The following is a 24994-nucleotide window of genomic DNA, read 5'->3' as shown; positions in this document are numbered from 1 at the left end:
GAAGTTTCAACATTACCTGTATTCATTTCTTTCTCCCCAAATCACCTATCAAATTATTAGTTTTTATTTCAGTATCAATGAATCATGCCAGTATTATTACTCAGGAAATGCTAGTGCAGCTACACACACCAGGTTGTCTGGATGTCTTTTTAAAATAAACTGTAGAGTACTGGGCAGCCTAAAGTTTTCCATCGGTCTGGATTATGCTGGGGATTCTCTGACACAGTATCTAAAGCTAATGAGTTTCAACTAATGAGTCTGAGAAGATGTATGGGCTCCTACCCATGCCTTAGCCCCAAGCATAGCCTAAATACTCATGACAATACGCTCACATCCGGGCAGTATGCCACATAGCCCTGCTGCAAGATGAAGGCAGACTCAGCCTTCCCTGCATGGACACAATATGGTGAGAAGTCAGCTCAACCCGGTGATCAGGACACTGAGGGCTGTGGAGTGGAAAAGGTGGGAGCAAAGCAGTCTCACCTAGGAAGGAAACAAAGATTCAGTGGCTGAAGCCATGTAAACTGTAGAGTAAGCCTGGTGAAATGGGAGCCGAGAGAAGATGACACCAGCAGGAACAGCAACCATGGTGGGCTGGAGTCAGGGCGTTATGACCTTTAAGCCCATGGTGATGAGGTGTGGATGTGAGAGTTGCTGTGGAGGTAGGAAAGGATCAATTGCGATGATCCTGGTTTCTTTTGTGTCTTTAAAAGTACTTTTGATTTTATCTTGAGGAGGAGAAACCAAATTTAAAAAAAAGATTTTTAAAAGAATGATGATCAGTTTCATTTCTGTTTGCCCCAATGTGAGAAGATTGAAATAGAGTATGGAAGAAAAGAGATGAAATGTTCCAATAGGGCACTCAAACCATCCAGATGATACCCAATGGCAGCTCCAATTGGAATTAGCATGGCTGACTTAGAAAGAAATGAAATGGAATGACAGGCTCTACAGAACTTGCTAGATTAGATGTTGATGGCCATGGGAATGAATAAATAAGCGAAAAATTTAATACCTCTTAGGTGAGTCTGGATTCATTTCCCTGAGATGAGAGAAACTGGGTGAGAAGACTGGGAAAAGGGCCCGGTGAGCTTCCCATGCATTTGAGCTAACGATGGTCCTGTTACGCTCACGGGGAGATAGTAAGCTGCTGATGGCGAGGACTACAGGCAACGGTGGGTTAGAGGAATGTTAGGTGGCAACGCTGCCATGGAAATAGGCAAACATTTGCAGGGTTAGGCCGTAGAATTAGAAGAGGGGAGTGTTTAGTGTGAAGTCCCAGGAAACACTAGGTACTGTTAAACAAACAAATTCTAATTGTTGAGAAAGAATGGCCAATGAGTTAGCAGGAGAGTGGATGACCTGTGAAGGGGTTTTGGGTAGGAAGTAACAGACATCACTGTACTATCTAATAACTAGTGAAGATGACTGAGAAGTGGCTAGATTTAATCATAAGGCTAAATTTAAGAAATTTAATCCAGGTATGGTGATGCATACCCTAAACCCTAGCACTCAGGAGTCAGAGTTCCAGGCCTGCCTGGTCTACACAGGGAGCAACAAGACAGCCAAGACTAAGTAGAGAGGCCCTGTGTCAAAAACATGCACCAACAAAAGAAATAAATGTAATTTGCTTTCAGTTGAGGAGGGTGCAATCAACTAAAGAACTGGTAGAAGATTGCATATCATAGAAATGTGTTTATTTTTATTTAGATTTAAGGAGACTTTAAATTTTTTTCTGGTGACACAGCATGACAGAAGGGAACCAAACTGTCATCTCCCAGTTCCTCCTCCTGGGCCTGCCCATCCCCCCAGAGCACCAGCACCTGTTCTATGCCCTGTTCCTGGCCATGTACCTCACCACTGTCCTTGGGAACCTCATCATCCTCATCCTCATTCAACTAGACTCCCGTTTCCACACACCCATGTACTTCTTTCTCAGCAACTTGTCCTTCTCTGACCTCTGCTTTTCCTCTGTCACAATGCCCAAGTTGCTGCAGAACATGCAGAGCCAAGTTCCATCCATCCCCTATGTGGGTTGTCTGACACAAATGTATTTTTTCTTGCTCTTTGGAGACCTTGAGAGCTTCCTCCTCCTAGCCATGGCCTATGACCGCTATGTGGCCATCTGCTTCCCCCTTCATTACACCAGCATCATGAGCCCCAAGCTCTGTGGGAGTCTGGTGGTGCTGTGCTGGGTGCTGACCACATTCCATGCCATGCTGCACACCCTGCTCATGGCCAGATTGTCATTCTGTGAGGACAACGTGATCCCCCACTTTTTCTGTGACATGTCTGCTCTGCTGAAGCTGGCCTGCTCTGACACATATGTTAACGAGTTGGTGATATTTGTCATGGGAGGCATCATTCTTGTCCTTCCGTTTGTGCTCATCACGGTATCCTATGCACGAATTGTCTCCTCCATTCTCAAGGTCCCTTCTGCTCGAGGTATCCGTAAAGCCTTCTCCACCTGTGGCTCCCACCTGTCTTTGGTGTCTCTGTTCTATGGGACAGTCATTGGTCTCTACTTATGTCCATCAGCTAATAACTCTACTGTGAAGGAGACTGTTATGGCCATGATGTACACAGTGGTGACTCCCATGCTGAACCCTTTCATCTACAGCCTGAGGAACAGAGACATGAAGGGAGCACTGGGAAGAGTTATTTGTAAGAAGAAAATTCTTTTCTGCCTGTGATGGTAATAGTTGAGATTGTTTATTTAGTAGGTAATTGATATCTCGATATTTTTTGTCCTCTTTTTCACCAGGGAATTTTTGTTAAAATGAAATATTATATGATTGTCCAATAACTAAAATAGTGGAAGTAGAAATGTTTAGTTGTTTAAAAAGGTGTCCTCATGATTTGCTTGCAGAGTTTTACAATTTGTTAATTAAAGTGACCCTGAGAAGTCACATGTAAAATCTTTTAATACATGTTCTGGGCCATTGCGATGGCTCAGTGGGTAAGGACCCTTGCTGCTGAGCCTGATGATACCGGTTTAACTCCAAGAACTCACATGGTAGAGGGAGGGAACTGGCTTCCATTAGCTGCCTTCTGACCTCAATGCATGCGCTGTGGTACACACACATACAGAGGCAAACAACAAATACATAAATAATTAGTGTAAAAACCAGTTCTAGGTCTGTTAAGATATTAATTGTTGTTCAGTAATTTAAAAAACTACAACTGATTGAAATCATGCTCTGTTTTTCCATAGTAATATTTCGGCATTGCATATCTCCTGTTTCTTAGTCTAAAATGGACCTTTCATTGATAAATAAAAATTCTGTACTCTTCTCCAAAATGCTCACATTATCCCCTCTCTTAATCCATATTAATTATGCCTTGTTTTAGCTGTGTATTTTTGCTAAAAGCAACAATAAAAGGTATGCATGGTTGGTAAAAGCACAGCAGTTGCCATCATGTGTAAACCCTCAAATCTTGATGGTATTATGCAATAATTTTACCCCTCTAAAATTCAGCTGATGTCAGAAGATGGAAGGAATATGTTTCCTACCATGTGTCTGATGTAGCTTCCGAATGACCTCAGATAGTGATACCCAGCTGGGGAAATGTAGAAGGTACAGGGTTACATGGAAGACTGATCCTCTGTGTGATGTACACCCTCTTCACTTGGGTTTCCTGTCCCAGCACCCAGGTAGACAGTCCAGCTTATATGCACATGGGAGGGTAGTGAGGAGTGAGCTCTTCATAGACTGCTACAGGGAGACTTTTAGTCTGCGGTGAGACCTTGGGATTTGGACCTGTATTTATATGTCTTGCCACACTAGTTCTAGAATCATTACATGAAATATATATACATACATAATACTATATATAATTTATTGTCTAAAATACACTCTATATGTGTAAACATTTTGTCTTGAAATTATTATAGAATGTTCAGAGTTTTGGACAGAGGAAAGAGAGACCACATATACCCTAATCAGCATCTCTTAAGATTCATTTTATACAACTAGGCTGTTAGGTAGGCTGATAGAAGGAAGAGAATAAACAAGCAAAGAAAATCTCGAATGAAAGAAGAGACTGTGATGGTCTGAATGGTCAATAGCTTGCTCGGCGAATGGTGCTCTGTATTCTAATAAAATAAATGCCCCTCTTCAGTCGCCTTTTGATTGATTGTTGTGCCGGGGCTGTGTGCCAGACCACCCTTCCTACAGCCTGTGTTTACTCAGACTGCCACCATTTCTGTTTCTTCTTAGGTTTGTTTGCTTCCTCTCTCTGCTGGACATTTCATAAACCCAAGGCATCTATAAAACTTCATTTTAGGATGCTGAGGGCAACTTCAGTGAGTTCAGTTGACCTTAAGACATCCAGTGCTCTAAATATTGTCTTCCTTGTTAGCCTCCTGAACTGGCAGGACATTTAGGTAAAAGGGAAGAAGAAATGAAAATTTTGACGTGATTAGAGTGAAGGGGTGAAAAGAGAAGACAGCTGAGGTTCCCACTTTACTACAAAATCCTCCCTGGGAACTACAAACACTTGGAATTCATGGCAGGGAAAAATGGCAAGTAGGGAATTCCAAGCCTTGCAGTTACAGGGAAGGGAAAGTTTTGGGTGGGGGGTTCAGCAATCGAGATGTCCTTTAGGCAAATTGTTCCAAGCCACCTGGCCAAACCTATAGATATCTAAGATAACTGTACGATAGCCCACTGGGTGGAGTGGAAGACCCATTAACACATTCTGTGTCATTCATGACAACCTTCAGGGTGGAGGGCCATGTGGCCCTTTTTCGAACCCAAAGGTGAGGGTCAAGTCATTCCAAGGTCAGTCAACTTAAGATAGAGTCTGAGAAACAAAATGGAGCCACCCCTGCCATCCTCAGTTCCTTCACTAGCAGGCTACAAAACTTTGTAGCTTTTGTAGATATTAATAAGTAACTTGCTGGGCAAGAAATCAGTAGAAAACTACCTTTCACAATAGCTTAAATGTACCCAAGAATAAACATAGCCAAAGAAGTAATTTTAAGAACCTAAAGCTAGAAGGGGAACTTAAAGTGAAGGGGATAGCCAGGTGCGGTGGCGCATGCCTGTGACTTCAGCAGAGGCAGAGGCAGTGAGTTCAAGGCCAGCCTGGTTTACAAAGTGAGTCCAGGATAGCCAAGGCTACGCAGAGAGACCCTGTCTCAAAACAAAAACAAAAAGCAAATGAAAAAATTGAAGAGAACATTAGAAGAGGGAAGGACCTCACATATTCTTGGGTTGTCAGATTAATATTGTAAAAATGCTTATATTACCAAAAGTTATCTACACAGTCAATTCCCATAAAATTTAATTCCCATAAAATTAATGACTTTTTTCATAAAAATAAAAGAAATCCTAAAACTCAACAGAAGCACAAAAGACCCCAAATAGACAAAGCATTCCTAAGCAGAAGAAGCAATGGTGGAAATACCAGATTCCTTAATCTTAAAATATACTATGGAGCCATAGGGACAAAGCCAAACCAAACACTCAGGCCCTTTCTGCTACTAGTACAAAATGGACACATAAAGCAATGGGATACTATAGATCACCCCAGAAATTAATCTATATAGTTTAATATGTATCAAAACTACATATTGGAGAAAGGAGCACATTTTTAACAAGTATTGATGGGGCAAGTGGATATGCACATGTAGAAGAATGAAGCTAGCTTCCTATCTCTCATCCTAACACAAATCCACTGGAAACCAATCAAAGACCTCAGTATGAGACTCAACACTTTGAAACTGCTGCAAAAAGACATAACCCAAACACCTCAAGATACAGGAGTAGGCAAGGGCTTTCTGGAAAGAACTCCAAATACCACAGAAAATAATCCAAAGAATTGGCAAGCGGAGTTACATGAAAGCGAGAAGTTTCTATGCTGTGAAGGAAGCAGCAACACCAAGAGAAAGCCTACAGAATGGTGGAAAGGTCTGCCATGTACACATCTAGCAGGAGATTAATATCTACAACTCCAAAAATTAAACACTCCAATCCAAATCATCCAACAAATACACAAACATACAAACATATCCAATAGACAGCTGTCAAAGAGGAAATATAATGGCCAATAAATATTTGAAAAATGTTCAATGATTTAAAACTTAGTCATTAACTATTTTTTGAATTTTAAAGATAATTTTGGGTCATAATTCACTGCCAATAAGTCAAACCATGAAAACTGAAGCACAGGCAAGGGGGACAATTATAAGCCCAAGACTGATATCCTCAAAACTATAAAATGATGATTTAATAAATTAAGATTTGAATAAATAGAGATACAGTTTTCTGGACTAGAAAATTGATGTTCACATGACTGACTCTTTGTAAACTTATTTTGAGAGTTAACAACTTACATTCATAACCTAACAAAATTATTATGTAGAAATTTATGACATGATAATAAAATGTATTTGTGAAAGCAAAGAAAGTAAAAACTAAAGTCAGTTTTGGAGGAAAACAAAGAAGGACTCAGACCCTTTGGTTTCCAGTCTTGTTATTATGGAAATAGTGATAACAGAGAAACATTAAGAAGTATGTGCGACCTGGGACTATCTTATCACAGACAAGATCCACATGTGCTCTCCCCACTGAGCTGTAGCCTCAGGTCCTGGATTTATTGAGGTAGGACTTACTTACTATGTAGTCTAGATGGGCCTCAAACTCAGTCCTCCCACCCCTACCTCTGAGTGCTGGGATCACAGATGTGAACCACAACACTGGAATAAATCCATCATTCTACCATTTACTGCTATTTTAGGATGATGGAAAGACAGTTCAATAGACTCGTGTTGAAAATTAAGATTTCCTTATGTCAAAGCAAAATAAAAAGTGCACGTCAGTCCATCTCCCTCACATTCTCTAAAGTAATTAACATGAATGGGCCACAGATCTTACTGGTTCTCCAGATGCTAAGGGAATGGCCCTGGTGCCCTTCTCTATGTAGTCGGGAGAACGTCTTGAGCAGAATTTAAGCAGCATGTGCAGCAGGATTCACGTGGACCGCCGTCAATCTGCACCCGCTAAAGCTAGCTGAAGTCAGGGGCTGATTCTTGCAGCTACGGATTAAATAAGAAATGGCAGGTTGAAAATGGTATGCCCCAAATATTAGTTCTCAAAGGGTGACTTTCTCTGCTGGAAAATGCAACAGTGGTTTCACTGAATTCCGGGTTGAGGCTGGCACCTAGATACTTTTGCTGCTTATGTAAACTGGTGTACTGAGAGCGTTGTCACTGTTGGGCTTGAGGTGAATGACGTTGGCTACCATCGGAAACTTGGATGCTCTGTGTGTAGCAGAGCAGGGTGCAGTGTCTAAAATCTTGGGGAATTCTTTTGCACCATTTAATATTTCCATGTCCCCAAATAAATTGTTAATTTAAACAACAACAACAACAACCAGATAAACAGACAAGGATGTAGATTCCCAAGTAGAGAAAGCACCACATCCAGCTGATGACTGCCAAGTACAGAGGCAGCTGTGGGAGGAGCAGTTATAATGTCACCTGTGACTAAATGGTAACTTGAAGGAACTGGAAGAACTCAGCTTTGGGGTATTCAGGTACATACAGAGAATGTTGGAATGGCGGTGGTGGATGATGTTAACACTTTCCTATGAAGGTAAAAAAAGAATGGAATGAAGTGAGAATCTGAACTTTTGTATGTTGACTTGAGGATGAATTACACATGGTGAGTTGAACCTGAAGGAGTACATTCCAACGTGTACACAGGTTGTAAAAGTCTGACTGTTACTAGCAGCATAGATGTATATTTGAGGGTCTGCTTACAGGATTATAGTCTGAGTATACACCAGGGGACTCCTTTAGCATGTGTCTTTAATGGTTTGCACTTTGCTTCAAAACATCTTGTGGAAAATTGTAGATAAAGTATTCACAGTGCTCCATACCTTCGCTGGCTCCTTCAGCTTTTCTTCATCACCTCACCAAGTGTAAGTCCCATTAGCAGAGGACCATGGTGATGAGTAAACACCTGCCCATCAGCTTTTTCTACTCCTACCATTTCCCAAAGTGTAGTCATGTGTGACCAGGGGCTATAATCAGAAATGCAGGTCTCTGAGAGGATTGGCGCTAGATAGAACCTAGATAATTACTTTGTTTTAAATGAGTTCCTCTAGGACGTAGACTCTCCTGGGATGCAGAGCTCCTTAGGCCCAGGGATGAGCAGAACGAGAAATATGAGCAAGGAACGTGTGCACACCGGTGACAGCTCTAGAGACCATTCTTTTAACTCCTGTGATTAATAAGTGGGAACAGGATCTTCGATCCAGGCCCTGGAGTTACCCTGAGACATTTCTGAGTAAGTTGGGAAGGTGGGGTTTGCTGAATGAGCTGATGTCTTACTGTCCTTGCAACCTGAGGTTTTTGATTTGACTGGTTTTATGGCATTCTACAGGATTTATTAATGTTGTTTATTAATGAAATAATTTATCAATATTAATATAAAATACATTCTCAAAATTTGAGTTTTTTCAGCCTGATGGCATCTCTATGAGCTAGACATTGGATATGTAGGTTTTTAGCTTTTGGCTACATTATTGAAATATTCATTTCTTCAGAATCCTTCAGAATACCTTGAACAGCGTCTTTCCAAGAGGGCATGATCAGCACCTTTATTGGGAAACAGTTCAGAAGCTTGTGATCTATCTATCTATCCATCTATCTATCTATCTATCTATCTATCTATCTATCTATCTATCTATCTATCTATCTATCTATCTATCATCTCTATCTTCTTACTATTCTAAGTGTGGTTCACAGACCAGCAGAGTAATGTAAAATTTGAACTTCTAACATAAAGAATTAGGTTTTATATCAAGCCTACCATGTCAAGATCAGCTATGAGCAAGGCAATAGGATGCTTTATATGTAAAATAAATTTTTAGAACCCTCCATGCTTTCTTTATTTTTCAGTGCCATGGATTGAACTTAGTACCTTAGGGATGCCAAAAAGTCCTCTACCACTGGGCTGTATCTCCAGTGTGAAGCTTTGTGCTCTATGACTCTTATGTGCAGCCTTAAATGAAAACTGCATATATGCCAGGTGAGGGAGACGAGAAGCACCATCATGGGAATGGCTCAAATGTATCTATCTTCCTGGTGAGTGGCACTGTCTTTTAGCTGATATCCCTTGGTATGATTCAACATGATAGCTAGATGCCAAAATGAGATCTTCCTCATTTCTCAGAAATGCAGCATTTAGAGAAGACACATATACAAAATTTTACTGATGCTTTTTCTTATTGTAGTTCTAGACATGTATATATGTATATGTGTATATATATGTATATATATACATATATATGTATATGTATATATATATATGTATATACACACACACACAAGCAAGAAAGCAAACATTATCAATGTGGCTAGACAAAACAATACCAGTAGGACAAAAATTCCAGGATTTAGATTCAGTTATTTATCTTTAGAGGAAAAGGTCCCATGGGCCTCATTGTTCCTCTTCGGCTTTCTTAGCTTTAAGCTACCAACGTGTGCTTATATATGGAGACAAGCTGGAGCATAGCCTCAAGGGTAGAAATTACTGCCTTTCCTTCTTTCTTCCCAAATAACTGAATCTATCACATTATTTTCATCCTAATGTCAACACAAAGGACAAAATATTTGTGTATAATATATAATAGATTTATATATTATGTGTAATACATTTATAAATATATAATAGATTTATAAATTTAGAATAAAAAGTAGCATGTATAGGCAGTATGACATTTTCCATGAGTCTAATTACACCCAGGAATTATGTATTAAGATGTCCAAAGTTAGTTCTATACAGTTCAAGCTAGGGGCTCCTTTTGGAAAGAATTATTAGCAGTGATCAACGTAGATGAGTGTTTGCAGTCCTTCAAGTTGAGGGAATCTGTGTCTCACCCTGAGGGACAGCCAAGGAAAAAAATCACTGGTCATATCCAGGCACCATGCTAGGTACTGTCCATGCTACAAGATGGCGCACAGCCTTTCCTTCATGGAGTCTACATGAACTCAGTCAAAGCGGTGATGAGGTCTTGAGTGCTGGGGATGACATAGGATGCTGAAGAAGCATGGCAGCCGGTCTCCTCTAGAAGGGCATGAAAGAGTCAGCTCATACATGTAATGTGCATGGTGGGTGAACTGAGGGTTAGCCAGGTGAAGTGGAAGCACAGGAAGATGAGCCCAGGCAGAGAGAATAGCAGCCATGAGAGTGGGAGTGAGGAGATTGTGACTGCTGAGTCATGTATTGCTCTATAAGACTAGTCTACGCAGTGGTCAGATGATAATGGGGAGGGAGGCAAGGGACAACTCTTGAGGAAAAATTTGTCTTTTGTGCCCTTAAAAATGTTTACTTTCATTTTAAAACCAGTGAGCATTTATGCAACGTTTAGCATGACAACGATCATCATATTTACATCCCAGACAGCCAGAGAGTGAAGAGGTTGACACAGGGTAAGTGTGGAAGCAGGATAGCCCTTGCAACCATGAGCTATCAAACATCATGAATGTGTGCACGGGTGTATACAAGAATAGGCCATCAGCAGGCAGGCGTGGGTAGGGCTCCACCCCTCATCCCTAAACTATTTTGTACTGATAGTTTCAGGGAAAGGACCATTGTTGTCTTTGGTTGCTTACACACTCTACTAAATAGTTCCAACGCAGGGTCAGACAGATAGCCCTGGAAAAACTAAATAACCTACAAAACAAAACAAAGAGTCATGAATCTGTGGAGCAGGTGGTAACAAAATAAAGGTTTGATGGGGGGGGGGAGGCAGAAAAGAGAAGGTGAGGGTGGGAAAGAAAGCAACCAGAATACATTATATACATGAAACAAATTGTCAAAAATTTCAACTAATAAAAATAACTAAAAAGACAAAGAAAAAAGAAGTGGGGAGGAAATAAGGAAGCAGGGATAAGGAAGATAGAGGAAAAAAAGCACAGAACCTATGGGACTTTCTAGATTGCTAGAGAAACAAAATTGTTAGAGAGAGAACATTCTTAGGATTCTGACTTGAAACTAGATTTTTTTTTCACTCTGAGATATGAAAGATGGAAGAGTGGGTTGGGAAAAGGCCAGAGGAAATCGTGTGTGGACATGAAGATGGCCCTGATACGCACAGGAGCAGCTGCTCACTAGGCACTTGATGGCAGGAGGTGACGGCAGAGGTATGCACAAGAAGCTCAGGTGACCACGGATGCCGTGTGAGCAATCTGAAGGCTGGAGCTCCAGCATCACAGGAGAAAAGTGCCCAGGGAAATGCTCCAGGAACCCATGCTATGGAGCACACTGTCAGAAAAAGAGAAAGAAGGGGCATAGCGTCATCAGGAGAACTGGGGACCACAGAGCTTACCCTGAGTGTGTTTCAGACAGGAGAGAAGGTCAATGATGTTGCTTTCAATGCTAGTGGGCAAAGTGTGCCAGGTGGCTGAGATGTACTTATGGTGTATTTCTGATTGCAGCTTCAGCATTCAGGTATAAAGATGAGAGTAAATATTGTAGAACTCATTCACAGACCACATGATATAGGCACATATTGGCTTTAATTTGGATTTTAAGGAGATTTTTATTTTCTCTTAAAGATTGTAGATGCAGGGCACTACAGAAAGGAATCAAACTGTCATCTCTCAGTTCCTCCTCCTGGGCTTGCCCATCCCCCCAGAGCATCAGCACCTGTTCTATGCCCTGTTTCTGGCCATGTACCTCACCACTGTCCTGGGAAACCTGTTAATCATTGTCCTCATTCAACTGGACTCCCGTCTCCACACACCTATGTACTTGTTTCTCAGCAACTTGTCCTTCTCTGACCTCTGCTTTTCCTCTGTCACAATGCCCAAGTTGCTGCAGAACATGCAGAGCCAAGTTCCATTCATCTCCTATGCTGGCTGCCTGGCACAAATGTACTTTTTCCTGTTTTTTGCAGACCTTGAGAGCTTCCTCCTCGTAGCTATGGCCTATGATCGCTATGTGGCCATCTGCTTTCCTCTTCATTACACCAGCATCATGAGCCCCAAGCTCTGTGGGAGTCTGGTGGTGCTGTCCTGGGTGCTGACCACATTCCATGCCATGCTGCACACCCTGCTCATGGCCAGATTGTCATTCTGTGAGGACAACGTGATCCCCCACTTTTTCTGTGACATGTCTGCTCTGCTGAAGCTGGCCTGCTCTGACACATATGTTAACGAGTTGGTGATATTTGTCATGGGAGGCATCATTCTTGTCCTTCCGTTTGTGCTCATCACGGTATCCTATGCACGAATTGTCTCCTCCATTCTCAAGGTCCCTTCTGCTCGAGGTATCCGTAAAGCCTTCTCCACCTGTGGCTCCCACCTGTCTTTGGTGTCTCTGTTCTATGGGACAGTCATTGGTCTCTACTTATGTCCATCAGCTAATAACTCTACTGTGAAGGAGACTGTTATGGCCATGATGTACACAGTGGTGACTCCCATGCTGAACCCCTTCATCTACAGCCTGAGGAACAGAGACATGATGGGAGCACTGGTTAGAGTTCTTTGCAAGAAGAAAATTCTTTTCTGCCTATGATAGTAGCTACTGGTATTTTAAAAATAATTTATTCAGTACATATATTTGAGTATTGTTGTATACACTTTTTTCATCACAAAACTTTCTTCTCAAATGCAATATTCTGGGATTGTTCAATATATAAAATGTCTGCAGAAATAGCACTAGTGTACGGAATAACCTCATTTACACACGTCGCCATTTAGATGTTAAGTGGAACAGATGCAGCACATCTGGATATCCATATGACAGTTGGACTGTGTTTGTAGAGTTCAGAAGAATCTCTTATTAGGGTTAGTGTATACATATTGATATACTCTACCATCATAACCATATATGATTTTTGTAGAGTCTGGTTTTGCACGTGACTCATGTTTTCTGAGATTGCAGTCACTACTGCTGCCATGATCTCAGATAATACTCTAAAACAAAGGTTGGCATTGAGTCTGTTGCAGACTTACAGCCCTATAAAATAAAACCATGAAAAGCCAGATACTGACAACTTTAGGAAAATGCAATTCTCTCTAGTCATCCACTGCTCCATAAATGATGTGAAAGACTATTGTTTTGATCGCTAGTGCAAATTCAAGGTAGGGTCAGATGTTAATTTACATCTCCCCTCAAAGACTGTACACTGTCTTGTGTACTTGATGTAAACCTAGTAACATTATAGGACAGGTTTTTTTTTTGACCATGATCAGTATAATGTAAAATTTGTTTAATTAAATATCTTTTTTAGATTACCATAATTCAGGTATGAACAATGTCTTACCATGTCAAACTAACTTAAATTAAATACCCAAGTCTTGTTCTCACTCTTCTAAAAATACTGAAAAGTTAATTTATCATATGAAGAAGCATAAATAATATTCAAGCCAGCCAGTGGTGGTACATGCCTGTAATTCCAGCACTTGGGGAGACGGAGGCAGGTGAATCTCTGTGAGTTTGAGACAGTGAAGTCTACAAAGCAAGCCCAGGACAGCCAAGACTATACAGAGAAACCCTATCTTGAAAAAAACCAAAAAGTAAAAACAAACACACACACACACACACAGAGACACACAGACATAGACACACACACACACACACACACACACCATATTTGAGCCAATGTCTCAGAGGAGCAGCTGACAAAAGCTCATATCTATAATGCATTGACTCATATATATGGGCACATCTAACCATTCATGTTCAGCTGAACAAACTTTTCATTAAATAAAAATTCTATACTTACCACTTTTGAAAATGTGTCCTTACCTTTCTCATTTGTTTCCATGTCTGATTTGTCTTTTTTCTTTCACCTGACCTATACTTAGAATGAACTGCTTGCTTTGTAGTAACAGTTTGATTCAGATTTTCCCAGGAGCTTGTTTCTGGTCATGAAGAAAGAAGTTGGGGACCACTTACCCTCCTGGGAGACTTTCTTTCCATCCTTGTTATTTCAAACTTACCAATAAGTTTTGTAGACATCCCTTGTAGCAGTAGTCTGATGGTGATTTTATGGAGGAAGGGGAATCTTGCAGAGGAGTAAAACAAGTGGAATTGGAATTTATCGGCATTCCAGGGTGACTTAGCATTGAATTAGGTTTCAAAGCTCAAGTTGTTGAAATCTGGAGACGCTCCCCGAACTCCCCGCACCGCAGGGATAGGGTGAGCCATTCACTATTTAGTGCCAGCTGCACTGCTGTCATTGGCTAACTCTCCTTCCTTGCTCCATTGGTTTTCTCACTGTTGCCTCTAAGTGATGACGTCCAAATCACCATGTCATTCTTCCCTAACAGACCACGTAGTCCAGACCTCCTCCAACCCCAGTTTTACTCTCTGCTCTACTGATGCTTTATGACAAACAAGCAAAGAACTCTTCATTATCGACCCATGTTAGCTCTTTGTTCTACATTCCACTTCTCAGTTCTCATGGTCTGCTATGTAGTTGCCCTAGAAACTGTACGCTTCTGTGTACATATGTGTGATATGTGAATATGCACATATTAAAATGGATTAAAATTCATAGCCATGTAAAAAGAGCAACTATGGACTGGTACTTTACAAGTGAACTAACATTTCTTTAAAAATCAAAGACTAAATGATTGATATCCAATGCACATATGTTGGTATAATGTTCTTGTAGAATGTATACAATTTACCCTTGTTCATTCGAATGCTGATTTCTCTACCCCACTATCTGGTTTCAATCCAGACATTGCATTGTGATGTTTATTCTAAGCATCACCTGTCTTAAGTTTGTGTAAACATGCCAGCATTTGTTCTCTGGATTGTCAATAAAGCAACCAGCCAATGCTGAGCAATGGAGAGAATAGGGTGGGACATATCCTGGTCTGGAGGGGAGGAGAAAGAAGTGAATGGGAGGAGCCAGGAAGAGAGATCAGCAGAGGACTTGTAATACTAGGAGAGGTGAACCGAATCTACGCTATGACTAAAAGCAAGTATAATGTGTGATATCTGAATGGGAGGAAGCTATGCAGGCTTGGAGGTTTAGCATGGAGTATTTATTGCCCAGCATTGTGCTCTAGGTAGACAAATACCTGCAGTTCTTGCTTCCAAATCCTCAGATATGAACATACAACAGAGAGAAACCACAGAAACCAGGAGAATATAAGAAGACAATAGGTGATGATGGAGAGCTTGAGAGGGGAATAACAGGATACAGAGGGCATAAAGTGGGAAATTTACAAAAATGGGCAGAGGTTTCAGCTAGAGAGGATGAAGAGAGGTAATAAGAAGGAGAAGGAAGGGTGAGGGACAGGTAACACTAACACTGCCATTTGGGCTCACAGTGTTCAATGCTTCCTACAAAATCATAGTCTAACAAAATTTCCATTAGCAAGCATAAAAACCCCTCATTTTAAATGGTTGTTCAGGGTAGCCCAAGTGATTCCTAAAAAGTATAGATTATCTATGAAGCCCTTGGTTGCCTCTCAGGGGTTGAGGATGTCCCCTATTGCTGAAAATACTACACACTCAGGACACAGAATTCAGATGATTTAAGCAGGATCTTACCTGAAAGCTTCTTTACTGAGGTCAGGTCTACACGGTACCAGAAAATAGTATGCAAGTTGCCAAAGAAGGGAAGTAATTGGATCATTCTACCTGTCTGCAACACCTATGAACTATGTCAATGTTCATAGTTTTATGCACGGCAAGAGAGGCATAAATGTCAGTAAGTGACACTCACAGGCTGGTGGTGAGGAACAACAGTTTAGTTAGGCATAAAGCCCACTCCCAGGGATGAGCGTCTTTATTGGCTGTCCAACGTAGAGTGGCCAGCCTTGAAACCATATAACACTAACAACAAAAATAAGCTCAGCAGGTCACATTTATACACACATATGTAATAAATATAATCAAAGAAAAAGTCTATCAATGACAGTAAAGGAGCATGAGTTGATTCAAGGGAGGAGGAAATCAATGTGAGTCTATTTCAAATAAAACCATTTAAAAAAGAAAAGTAAAAAAGGACTATAAAATATTTCCACAAAGTAGAAAGATCAATATACAAATTTAAAATAAGTATTTCAAGCTTCTAAAATATATGAAACCTATGAAAATTGGTATCAGACTTAAAACTTAACTTGAATATTTCCTTTGGATAGTCACTCATTGATCCAGTGAAAACCTTTGCCACATTGCCTACACATCTCTGGAAACTTAAGCCTTTTTTTCTGGCTTATATTTAGAAAAACCATTGCCCTTAGAGATACCTTCTTCACAGTTTTGTTGCAAATGACTGTATTTCCTGCAATTGAAGCTCCAGGCATTGTGATACGTAGATAAATCTTGACTTATGATACTAGAATGGTACATGTGAGAATGGATATCCATTCATCCATAGGCAATGCTCATGCCTTTAATGGTCTAATAATTGTTTTACATTTGGTATTTGTATTTTTATATGCAAAAGTCTCTATCAACACCTGTCTTGCCTCAGGGTCTGATAGGGCTTTGTTCACTGCAGAGACTAATCTTTATAAAAAGCCAGTGAAGACTTCTCCACAACCATGTATACTATTTGTAAATGAGATGGATTTTTTCCCCAGGCTCCTTTGTCCCAAGCTCTTAAAGCCACTAAGAGACATTGTTCTATAGTAGGATCCTTAAATTGAATCTGTTCTTGTATATCAGGGTACTGACTGTCACACAGAAACTGTTCTTTTACTATGTCAATCCCCTTTGCCGTATTTCGCTTTTCAATGTTTTCAGCTTCTTCCCTCCACCATGTTCACCATTGCAACTGTGGACCAGCCTCTAGTACAGATGTCATCAATTCCTTCCCATTCTTGGGGAATAATTCTATTTTAAGTGGCCCAGTTATTTAGAATTTGTTTCACATAAAAGGAGTGCCTCCCGTATGACATCACGGTCTCTTTAAGACACTTTAATCTATCATCTCTGCAGAAAACCATGCTATCTCAGCATAACCTTGGTCCTCACCATTAGCAGACACATGCTGTATGACTGCTGGAAAGGTTGATGGTGATTTCATAATCTCAGGTCGCTTCTCCTTCAACTCTGGCAAAATGGTTGGGTTGAGATTAACCCTTTCTCTCAAAGTGGGCTGTCTCAACATGTTGTTCTCCCACTTTCTCAGCTTTTCTCTGACCTTCCTTCCTTCCTTCTTTCCTTCCTTCCTTCCTTCCTTCCTTCCTTCCTTCCTTCCTTCCTTTTCTTTCTTCCTTCTTTTCTTCTTTCTTTTCTTTCTTTCTTTCCTTTTATTCCTTCCTTCCTTCCTTCCTCCCTCCCTCCCTCCCTCCCTCCCTCCCTCCCTCTTTCCTTCCTTCCTTCCTCCCTCCCTCCCTCCCTCCCTCCCTCCCTCTTTCCTTCCTTCCTTCCTTCCTTCCTTCCTTCCTTCTTTCTTTCTTTCTTTCTTTCTTTCTTTCTTTCTTTCTTTCTTTCTTTCTTTCCTTCTCCTCCTATGTGAAATTCCCACTTTTTTGTTCAGTCCCTGAGACTGAACCTTTCTGTTGTCTTTTTTCTAGTGGCCCTCACTTCCTCAGACTTCTACTTTCATCCAAAAATTTTCCACTTGCACAGAAAACTCTGCAACCCTTTCAGAAACGAGAAGGCTGAGTGACTCCTTTTGTTTTCACATTTTAGCCTTTGTTTGTTTGTTTGTTTGTTTCTCAGGCTTCTCTATTTCCACCTGCAATTTTTCCAATGCTCAGCTATTTCTACCAACCTATTTTGAAACAGAATATAAGAAGAAGAAGACCCCCCTGGAAACCAAGCAGGAGATCTTCCAGGAGTAGCAGCCACAATAAGTTTTTTTGCTGTCATCTTGAAACACAAAATCCATTCCTTTGTCCCCTGCTGTTTTCTCTACAGAATTTGAAATGAATTTTCCATACTGCGTAGCCCTGCATTTAGGTGCCACTTGGAGCTGTTCTTTTCTACTCTGTGGGTGTGTTCTTTCATCACTCTTCACATTTCCCCAACCTTTCAACCCCTAACACTAGAAGAGAGAAAAAAGGACAGAGAGGAAAGGAAAGGGATCCTTGAATGAAGTCAGGGGTTGGAAAGGGGATGATGTTAATGATAACATAATTAAACAACTTCCTGCTGACTACTGGTATCAAGTTCTTTGGGGCAAATTTGATCTTCACCACCAGGATATCTAATTCTTCTTCTCCTCCTCCTCTTCTCCTCCTTCTTGTTTCTTCTTTGCACATGACTACTCAACAAAACAGGGCCAACACCAACCAACATCAACCAACAGCCCACCCCACATCTCAGGGCCCTAGAATTTATATACCCTCTGAAAAGTACCCAGAATTCCAAACATCACATAATCTCAGAAAATATCACACCCTCACCAGAGCATGAGGCAAATCATAGTCAGCTGCTGTGCACACTCTGAAGCAGCCACATATCCACATACCTGGGATCAAAACAAAAACACATTCCAATAATAACTCTGTGTTTTTGAGAGAAACCAAAACTCTCAAACTGTCTCTATAGGGAACAAACCACTAAGCGGCTTCCATCTTTGGCTTCTGTATCAAGCTCTTGTTTTAAGTTCCTGCCTTGCCCTGGCTTCCCTTGAGGTTGGCTACAACCTGAAAGCTAAATAAACTTACTTCTCTAAGTTATCTATGGCAATACTATTTTATTACAGGAATTTAGAAGCAAAACAGAATAGTCTGCTGTGCTCTGCTAGTTTCCTGTCTATTTTCTTATTTTATTTTAAAGAAAGTAATCATTGTTCATATCAATTGTTGTATATAGATTGAAATAATAACAATAAATGTTCTAAGATATAACAGAAAACCATATGGCAGTGAAGATGAGAAAAAAAACCACATTTTCTGTACTTTATAAACACTTAGGGGAAAGTAAGCAAATATAAAAAGTTTGTAGTTATAGAACTTCCAATTTGGAGAAGTAATCCTACAAGAGGGAAAACGTCCATATGAGAGCAGATGGAAGAGGTACTAAAGGAACTGACATTTTCAACAGTACTTTAGAAAATGGAATTTAAATTTCACAGAGGTGCTCACAAAATCATACACTTAAACAATTTTTTAAACAATAATGATGCACTACAGCCAACCAAGGAGGTAATAAAAAAAAACCCCAATACTAGAAAGTATTGTTACAAGAATGGTGAAAAACTTATTTTTCATTTAGGAATACTAATATAAAACGTTATGCTAACAAATGAAGATAAGTAATTCAAACAGGATGCCTTATCAGTAAAAACAAGGTTGAGCCAACCCTGTCACAGATCTCCAGCTTGTCCTGAGATGCCATCCTCCACATTTCTTTTCTCTCCCAGCTCTCTTGCCTCCCATTCTTGCTCTCCCCACATCTGATCCCACCATCCTTCCCCACCCAATAACCTCTCTCTCCACATTCCCTCTCTTCATCCTCTTTTGATGTCTATTTCATTTCCACTTCTGAGTGAGATTCAAGCATTCTCCTGTGGGTCTTCCTTGCTACCTAGCTTCTTTGGGTCTGTGGATTGTGGTATGGTTATCCTGTACTATATGGCTAACATTCACTTACAAGTGAGCACATACCATGTGCGTCTTTCTGGGTCTGCGTTACCTCACTCAGGATGATCTTTTCTAGTTCCATCCACTTGCCTGCAAATTTCATGATTTCCTTGTTTTTAATAGCTGAGTAGTAATTCCATTGTATAAATGTACCACATTTTATTTATCCATTTTTTTGAGGGACATCTGGGTTCTTTCTTACTATTATGAATAAAGCTGCTATGAACATAGTTGAACAAGTTTTCTTGTTGTATGCTGAAGCATCTTTCGGGTATATGCCAGGAGTGGTATAGCTGGGTTTTAAGTTAGAACTATTCCCAATTTTTTGAATCAGGGCCAGATTGATTTCCAAAGTGTTTGTACAAGCTTCTACTCCCACCAGTAGTGGTGGAGTGTTTCTTTTCTCCACATCCTCCCCAGCATGTGGTCTCCCTTGAGTTTTGATCTTAGCCATTCTGATAGGTGTAAAATGGAATCTCAGAGTCCTTTTGATTTGCATTTCCCTAATGACTGAGGATATTGAACAATTTTTTCTTTTTTTAAAAATTTAATTAATTAATTAATTAATTTTGACAAGGTTTTTCTGTGTGTAGCTTTGGCTATTCTAGACTCATGTTGTAGACCAGGCTTGCCTCAAACTCTATGTGCCTCTGCCTCCTCAAGTGCTGGAATTATAGGCCTGTACCACCATTCCCAGCTTCTTGAGTCTATTTTTAAGTGCCTCTCTGCCATTAGAGATTCATCAGTTGAGAAGTCTCTGTTTAACTCTGTGCCTCATTTTTTAATTGGATTATTTGGTTTGTGGGTGTTTAATTTCTGAGCTCTTTATATAGTTGGATATTAGAACTCTGTTGATACACCTAGCAGTGGGGGACATGGAGACTAGTGGCCATGTCTTAGGCAGGCAGGACTTTCAGTGGAGAAAGGGAGACAACAACCCACTCACAAAACCTTTGATCCCAAATTTACCCTGCCTACAAGACATGCAGGGATAAAAATAGAGCAGAGATTGAGAGAATGCCCAAGCAATGACTGGCCCAACCTGAGACCCACTGTGTGGGAGAGAGTAATGATGCTCTGCTATGCTTGCAGACAGGATCCTAGCATAACTGTCCTCTGAGAGGCTCCACCAGCAGCAGATTGAAACAGATGCAGAGACCACAGCCAAACAGGAGGACCTTGGGGAAATGAGAGAGAGAGAGAGAGAGAGAGAGAGAGAGAGAGAGAGAAGTAAATTAGGCCCATGGGGGCTTACAGAGACTGAAGTGCAAACCAAAGAGTGTGCACGGCCTGGATTTAGGCCCCCAACGCATATGAAACTGATGGGCAGCTTGGTCTTCATGTGCATCCCCTCACAAGAAGAGAGGAGGATGTCTCTGACATGGACTGTATTTCCTGCTTTTGCCTCCCTTTCTCATAGATGTGCTGCCTTGTCTGGCCTCAGTGGGAAAGGATGAGATGAGTCCTGATGCATCTTGATGTGATGGTGCAGGTTGGTAAGGGGGAGGCTTTTGTCTTCTGAGGACAAGGGGAGGGTGGAAAGGGTGAAGATGGTGGGAGTCTAGGATGGGGAGGAGTAGAGTGAGGGCTTCAATCAGATGTAAAATGAAAAAATAAAAACATGAATGAACAACAAAACAAAACAACAAAGTTGAATTTAAGAAAAATAGCAAAACCTTCTTATAAATATAAATGTGAGAAAGGTTCATGGATCTACTTGGGAAATGAGGTGGAAAGATTGCAAGAGCTCTAGGAGTTGATGACTCCAGGGGAACTGTGCCTTCCAGATGCAACAGTAATGATACACATATGAACACAGTAGCCCACAGATTCCAGCCAGACAAAATCCTGGCACATGAGAAAGGGCAGTGGACACAAAGTCGCACCCCCAACCAAGAAGCTCTTTGCAACTGATACCCGCATGGGAAAGGGAAACCCCATGCCCAGGTGTAGTTGATCAACACAAAATGAACTCCATATTTTATTTTGTTTTGTTGGTTTGTGTGTGTGTGTGTGTGTGTGTGTGTGTGTGTGTGTGTGTGTGTATACATGAGCGCTTGGGCTTTTGGATTTGTTTTGGTCTTTTTTATGTTACAGATTTTCTTTGTTTTGAATTTTTTTGTATTGTTTTTCTTTGTGTGGATGAGGGTGGGGACATGAAGTCATGTTGTTGTGTGGGTAGGGAGATGGGTGGGATCTGGGAGGAATTGAAGAGGACAAATAATATGATTAAAATATGCTGTATAACAATCAGAAGAGATAAGAAAAAAAACCTGAAATAGATATGAAAATAAAAATGGTATGTGGTAATTAAATACAATGAATAAGGAGCTGGAGAGACGGCTCAGTGGTAAGGATACTAGCTGCTCTTACAGAGGAACCAGATTCCATTCCCAGTACCCACATGATGGTTCACGACCATTGGTAAGCCCAGTCCCAGGAGACTGGATGTTCTCTTCTGTCCTCCACTGGTACTGCATGCACGGTGTACAGACATAGATGTAAGTAAAATACCCATATACACGAAGTAATAGTAAAGGTCAACAATTTTAAAATGAATAAAATCAAAGGTTTGTTCATAAATAGCACATGGAAGGTACTAGGGATGGAAGGCTGAGATACTGGAGTGTTATCATTGACTTGGAATTTTGGAGGGCCATTTAAAAATGAGATCATAGTTAAAGCAGATACAATTCTGGGGTGACTTAAGATGTAAGCAATGGAGGTCATAGGGGGATCCAAGATGTCAGTGACGAGCGTGCAACATATCTGAGGGGCAAAGATCTGAAACTCCGAAATTGGTGAGTGGAGGGGCTGCTGAACCCAGAACGACATTAAGGCTTCCAGGGAGAAAGGGGACTAACCGTGAACTGAGACCATTTAGATTCAGGTCACCTGCAGACTCCTCTATGGACTTCTCCTGGGGGCTCAATCCCCAGGGACTTCCCCATATCCACCTCCCTACTCCCTCTTTGGCGGAGGCTGCAGAGACAGTCCGCAGCATCTGCCACAGAGCATAGTGCCCAGCCTGCAGTGCCGGCTGCTCCTAGCAAAGAAACCCTGGCTCAGGATCTGGGACAGAGAATCCTCAATCCCCCCCACCTCCCCTGGGACTGGCTGCCATAATCCTTCCCTAGCTGAGGTGAAGACAACCTGCAGAGTCTGCCACAGAGCACAGTGCCAGTAGCTCCGAGCACAGAGCACAGTGCTGGAGGACACCAAGATCTGCCACTACAGCACCACTGAGCTGACAGCCTACACCTGCATTTGCCCCCGCAGGATCAAATCAGAGAGTAGAGAACAAGTGGAAACCCTGTGCTTTCCAATTGGTCCTGCTAGAGAGTGAGTGCACCTTCAAGTGAGTGCTTGCAGAGGCCCAGATCCAGGGTCCCTCTACACAAGCAGCCAGATGAGAGATTCCCTACCACCCACACCGCTAGTGGGGGCAACAAAGGGATTCTTGAGAGAGCGTTCTCAACACTGAAGCCCCTGCTCTGCGGGTCTACCAGTGAATTCCAGGCAAGCAATTCCTGGGACCCAGACAGATTTGCATACCAGTGGCTTGTAGGCCACTGAAGTAGTCAGGGAATCTGCATCTGTGCATTGTGCCCACTAACAGCACCTGCGAATAGTGTCAGCATCACATTCCTCACTTAGGTACAGCTGAAATATCAAGACATACTCTCAAACCAGTGGACCTCTCTTATCTTCCTGAAAAACATTCCAGAAACCAGAAAAAGATGGACCCAGTCTGAAGTACAGACTCCAGGAATAAACAGTGAGGACTACATGTTGTATTTGTTGCAAATATTTACTATTGATATATCTTTTAGTAAAGCTGTGGTTAATCCTAAACAGCTGTATATCCAATTCACCACACAGAGACTGGGATTTATTTAATTAACCTAGATCACAATGCTGGGCAATAGTTGTTCCATCCTAAATCTCCAAGCCCATGTAGTTTCTACCATTCAGATTTCCCACATTATACTTGCTTTTAGTGATATATGAGGTCCAGTCCATCTCTGCACCCAACTCTCTCCTCTCTGCTCCTCCTCTGCTTCCCACTTCTTTCTGTCCTCTGGCTCCTCCCTCTCCCATCTATTCTTTCCTCTCCATTGCTCAAAAGTGTGGCTGGTTGTTTTATTTTGGCATGTTTACACAAAGTTGAGACAGGTGGTGAATAAGTATCACAATGCAATGTCCGGATTGAAACCAGAGAGTGGGGGAGAGAAATCAGCATTTGAACGAACAAGGGTAAGTGTATACATTCCAAAAGAACATTATACCAACACTTCCCCATTTAAGTCTGATAAAATGCTCCTTTTCTTTCAATATAATAATAATTATGAAATTATGAAAACTGTTAGGTAAAATCTACATGTGCAATGTCCAGTCCATGTGTATTTAGCAACTTAGGAGAAAGGATCTGATTATCCTATCTATCTTGACAAATTTAAATTTCTATACCTAAATTAACTTTTATCCTTATTAGTATTACCTATATGAAAACATTTCTTAACTTCTAAACAACTTAAGCTTAAATGTGGCACTATGACTATATGGTCTTCAACCCCATCAGAGACTTGAGAAGGAATAAAATTAGTTATTAGAGTAAATAGGAAGTGCATGTTAGCAGCTTCCAAAAAAGTAAAAATTGGCAGAGACAGTTTGCTGCCTGAACAGTCACCCATAACTCTTTGTAACATTGGAGCATCATCTTCAGCCTTCTGGCTCAGGATACCCCTGTTTGAAGAAAATGCATTGGCAGATAAAGCCACCAAAGTTTACTGTTCACAGTTTAAAAGAGCCCAGGATGCCCATAACATGCATCATCTTAATAGTCAAACTTTGGGACTTAAACATGGGTTGACTAAGAAACAGGCCCGTAGTATAGTAAAGGCTTGCAGTATTTGTCCTGAGTTTCAGCCTGCTCCTCATTTGGGAGTCAATCCTAAAGGATTGGTTCCAAATCAGATTTGGCAAATGGATATTACTCATATTCTTGAATTAAAAAAAATTAAAATATGTACATGTTTGCATAGATACCTATTCTGGATTTATTTTGCCACTCCTCAACCATGAGAAGCTGAAAAAAAATGCTATTGCTCATTGTCTACAGGCTTTTAAACAATTTAAAACTGACAATGAAATAGGATATACTAGCAAATCTTTTAAAAGATTTTGTCAACAGTTTCAAGTTTCTCATATAACTGGAATACCTTACAATCCTCAAGGACAACGCATGCTAGAGCATGCCCACCGAACAATTACGATTTACTTGCAAAAAACAAAGAAGGGGGAGCCACTCCTCTGGACACCTAAATTTTTTAAAAAATTTGGATAAGCATGGTAAATCTGCAGCAGATAGATTTTGGCATACAAAAACCAAAACACTTTTGCTAAAATAAAATGGAGGAATCCTTTAACAAATCAATGCCATGGACCCGACCCTGTACTCATATAGGGACG

The 24994-nt window shown here is 40.9% G+C and overlaps 2 protein-coding genes across 2 annotated transcripts; both read left to right on the top strand.

The window, feature by feature from the left end:
• Positions 1 to 1734: 1734 nt before the first annotated feature.
• On the top strand, positions 1735 to 2693 carry LOC110559263 (olfactory receptor 1468-like). Its single transcript, XM_060388428.1, has one exon. It carries the CDS (start codon positions 1749 to 1751, stop codon positions 2691 to 2693), a length of 945 nt encoding a protein of 314 aa, XP_060244411.1. The 5' UTR covers positions 1735 to 1748.
• Positions 2694 to 11579: 8886 nt separating this feature from the next.
• LOC110559260 (olfactory receptor 1468-like) lies at positions 11580 to 12533 on the top strand. The gene has a single exon (XM_060388427.1). It carries the CDS (start codon positions 11580 to 11582, stop codon positions 12531 to 12533), a length of 954 nt encoding a protein of 317 aa, XP_060244410.1.
• The last annotated feature ends 12461 nt before the right edge of the window (positions 12534 to 24994 follow it).

Source organism: Meriones unguiculatus, chromosome 7 (assembly GCF_030254825.1).
Source record: "Meriones unguiculatus strain TT.TT164.6M chromosome 7, Bangor_MerUng_6.1, whole genome shotgun sequence".
Lineage (NCBI taxonomy): Eukaryota > Metazoa > Chordata > Mammalia > Rodentia > Muridae > Meriones > Meriones unguiculatus.
The sequence above is the reverse complement of the archived record's forward strand: the minus strand, read 5'-3'. Positions and strand labels throughout refer to the sequence as shown.

What these genes read in the sequence shown, in the direction of transcription:
- LOC110559263 (XM_060388428.1), top strand. Translation starts at nt 1,749, where the DNA reads ATGACAGAAGGGAACCAAACTGTCATCTCCCAGTTCCTCCTCCTGGGC.
- LOC110559260 (XM_060388427.1), top strand. Translation starts at nt 11,580, where the DNA reads ATGCAGGGCACTACAGAAAGGAATCAAACTGTCATCTCTCAGTTCCTC.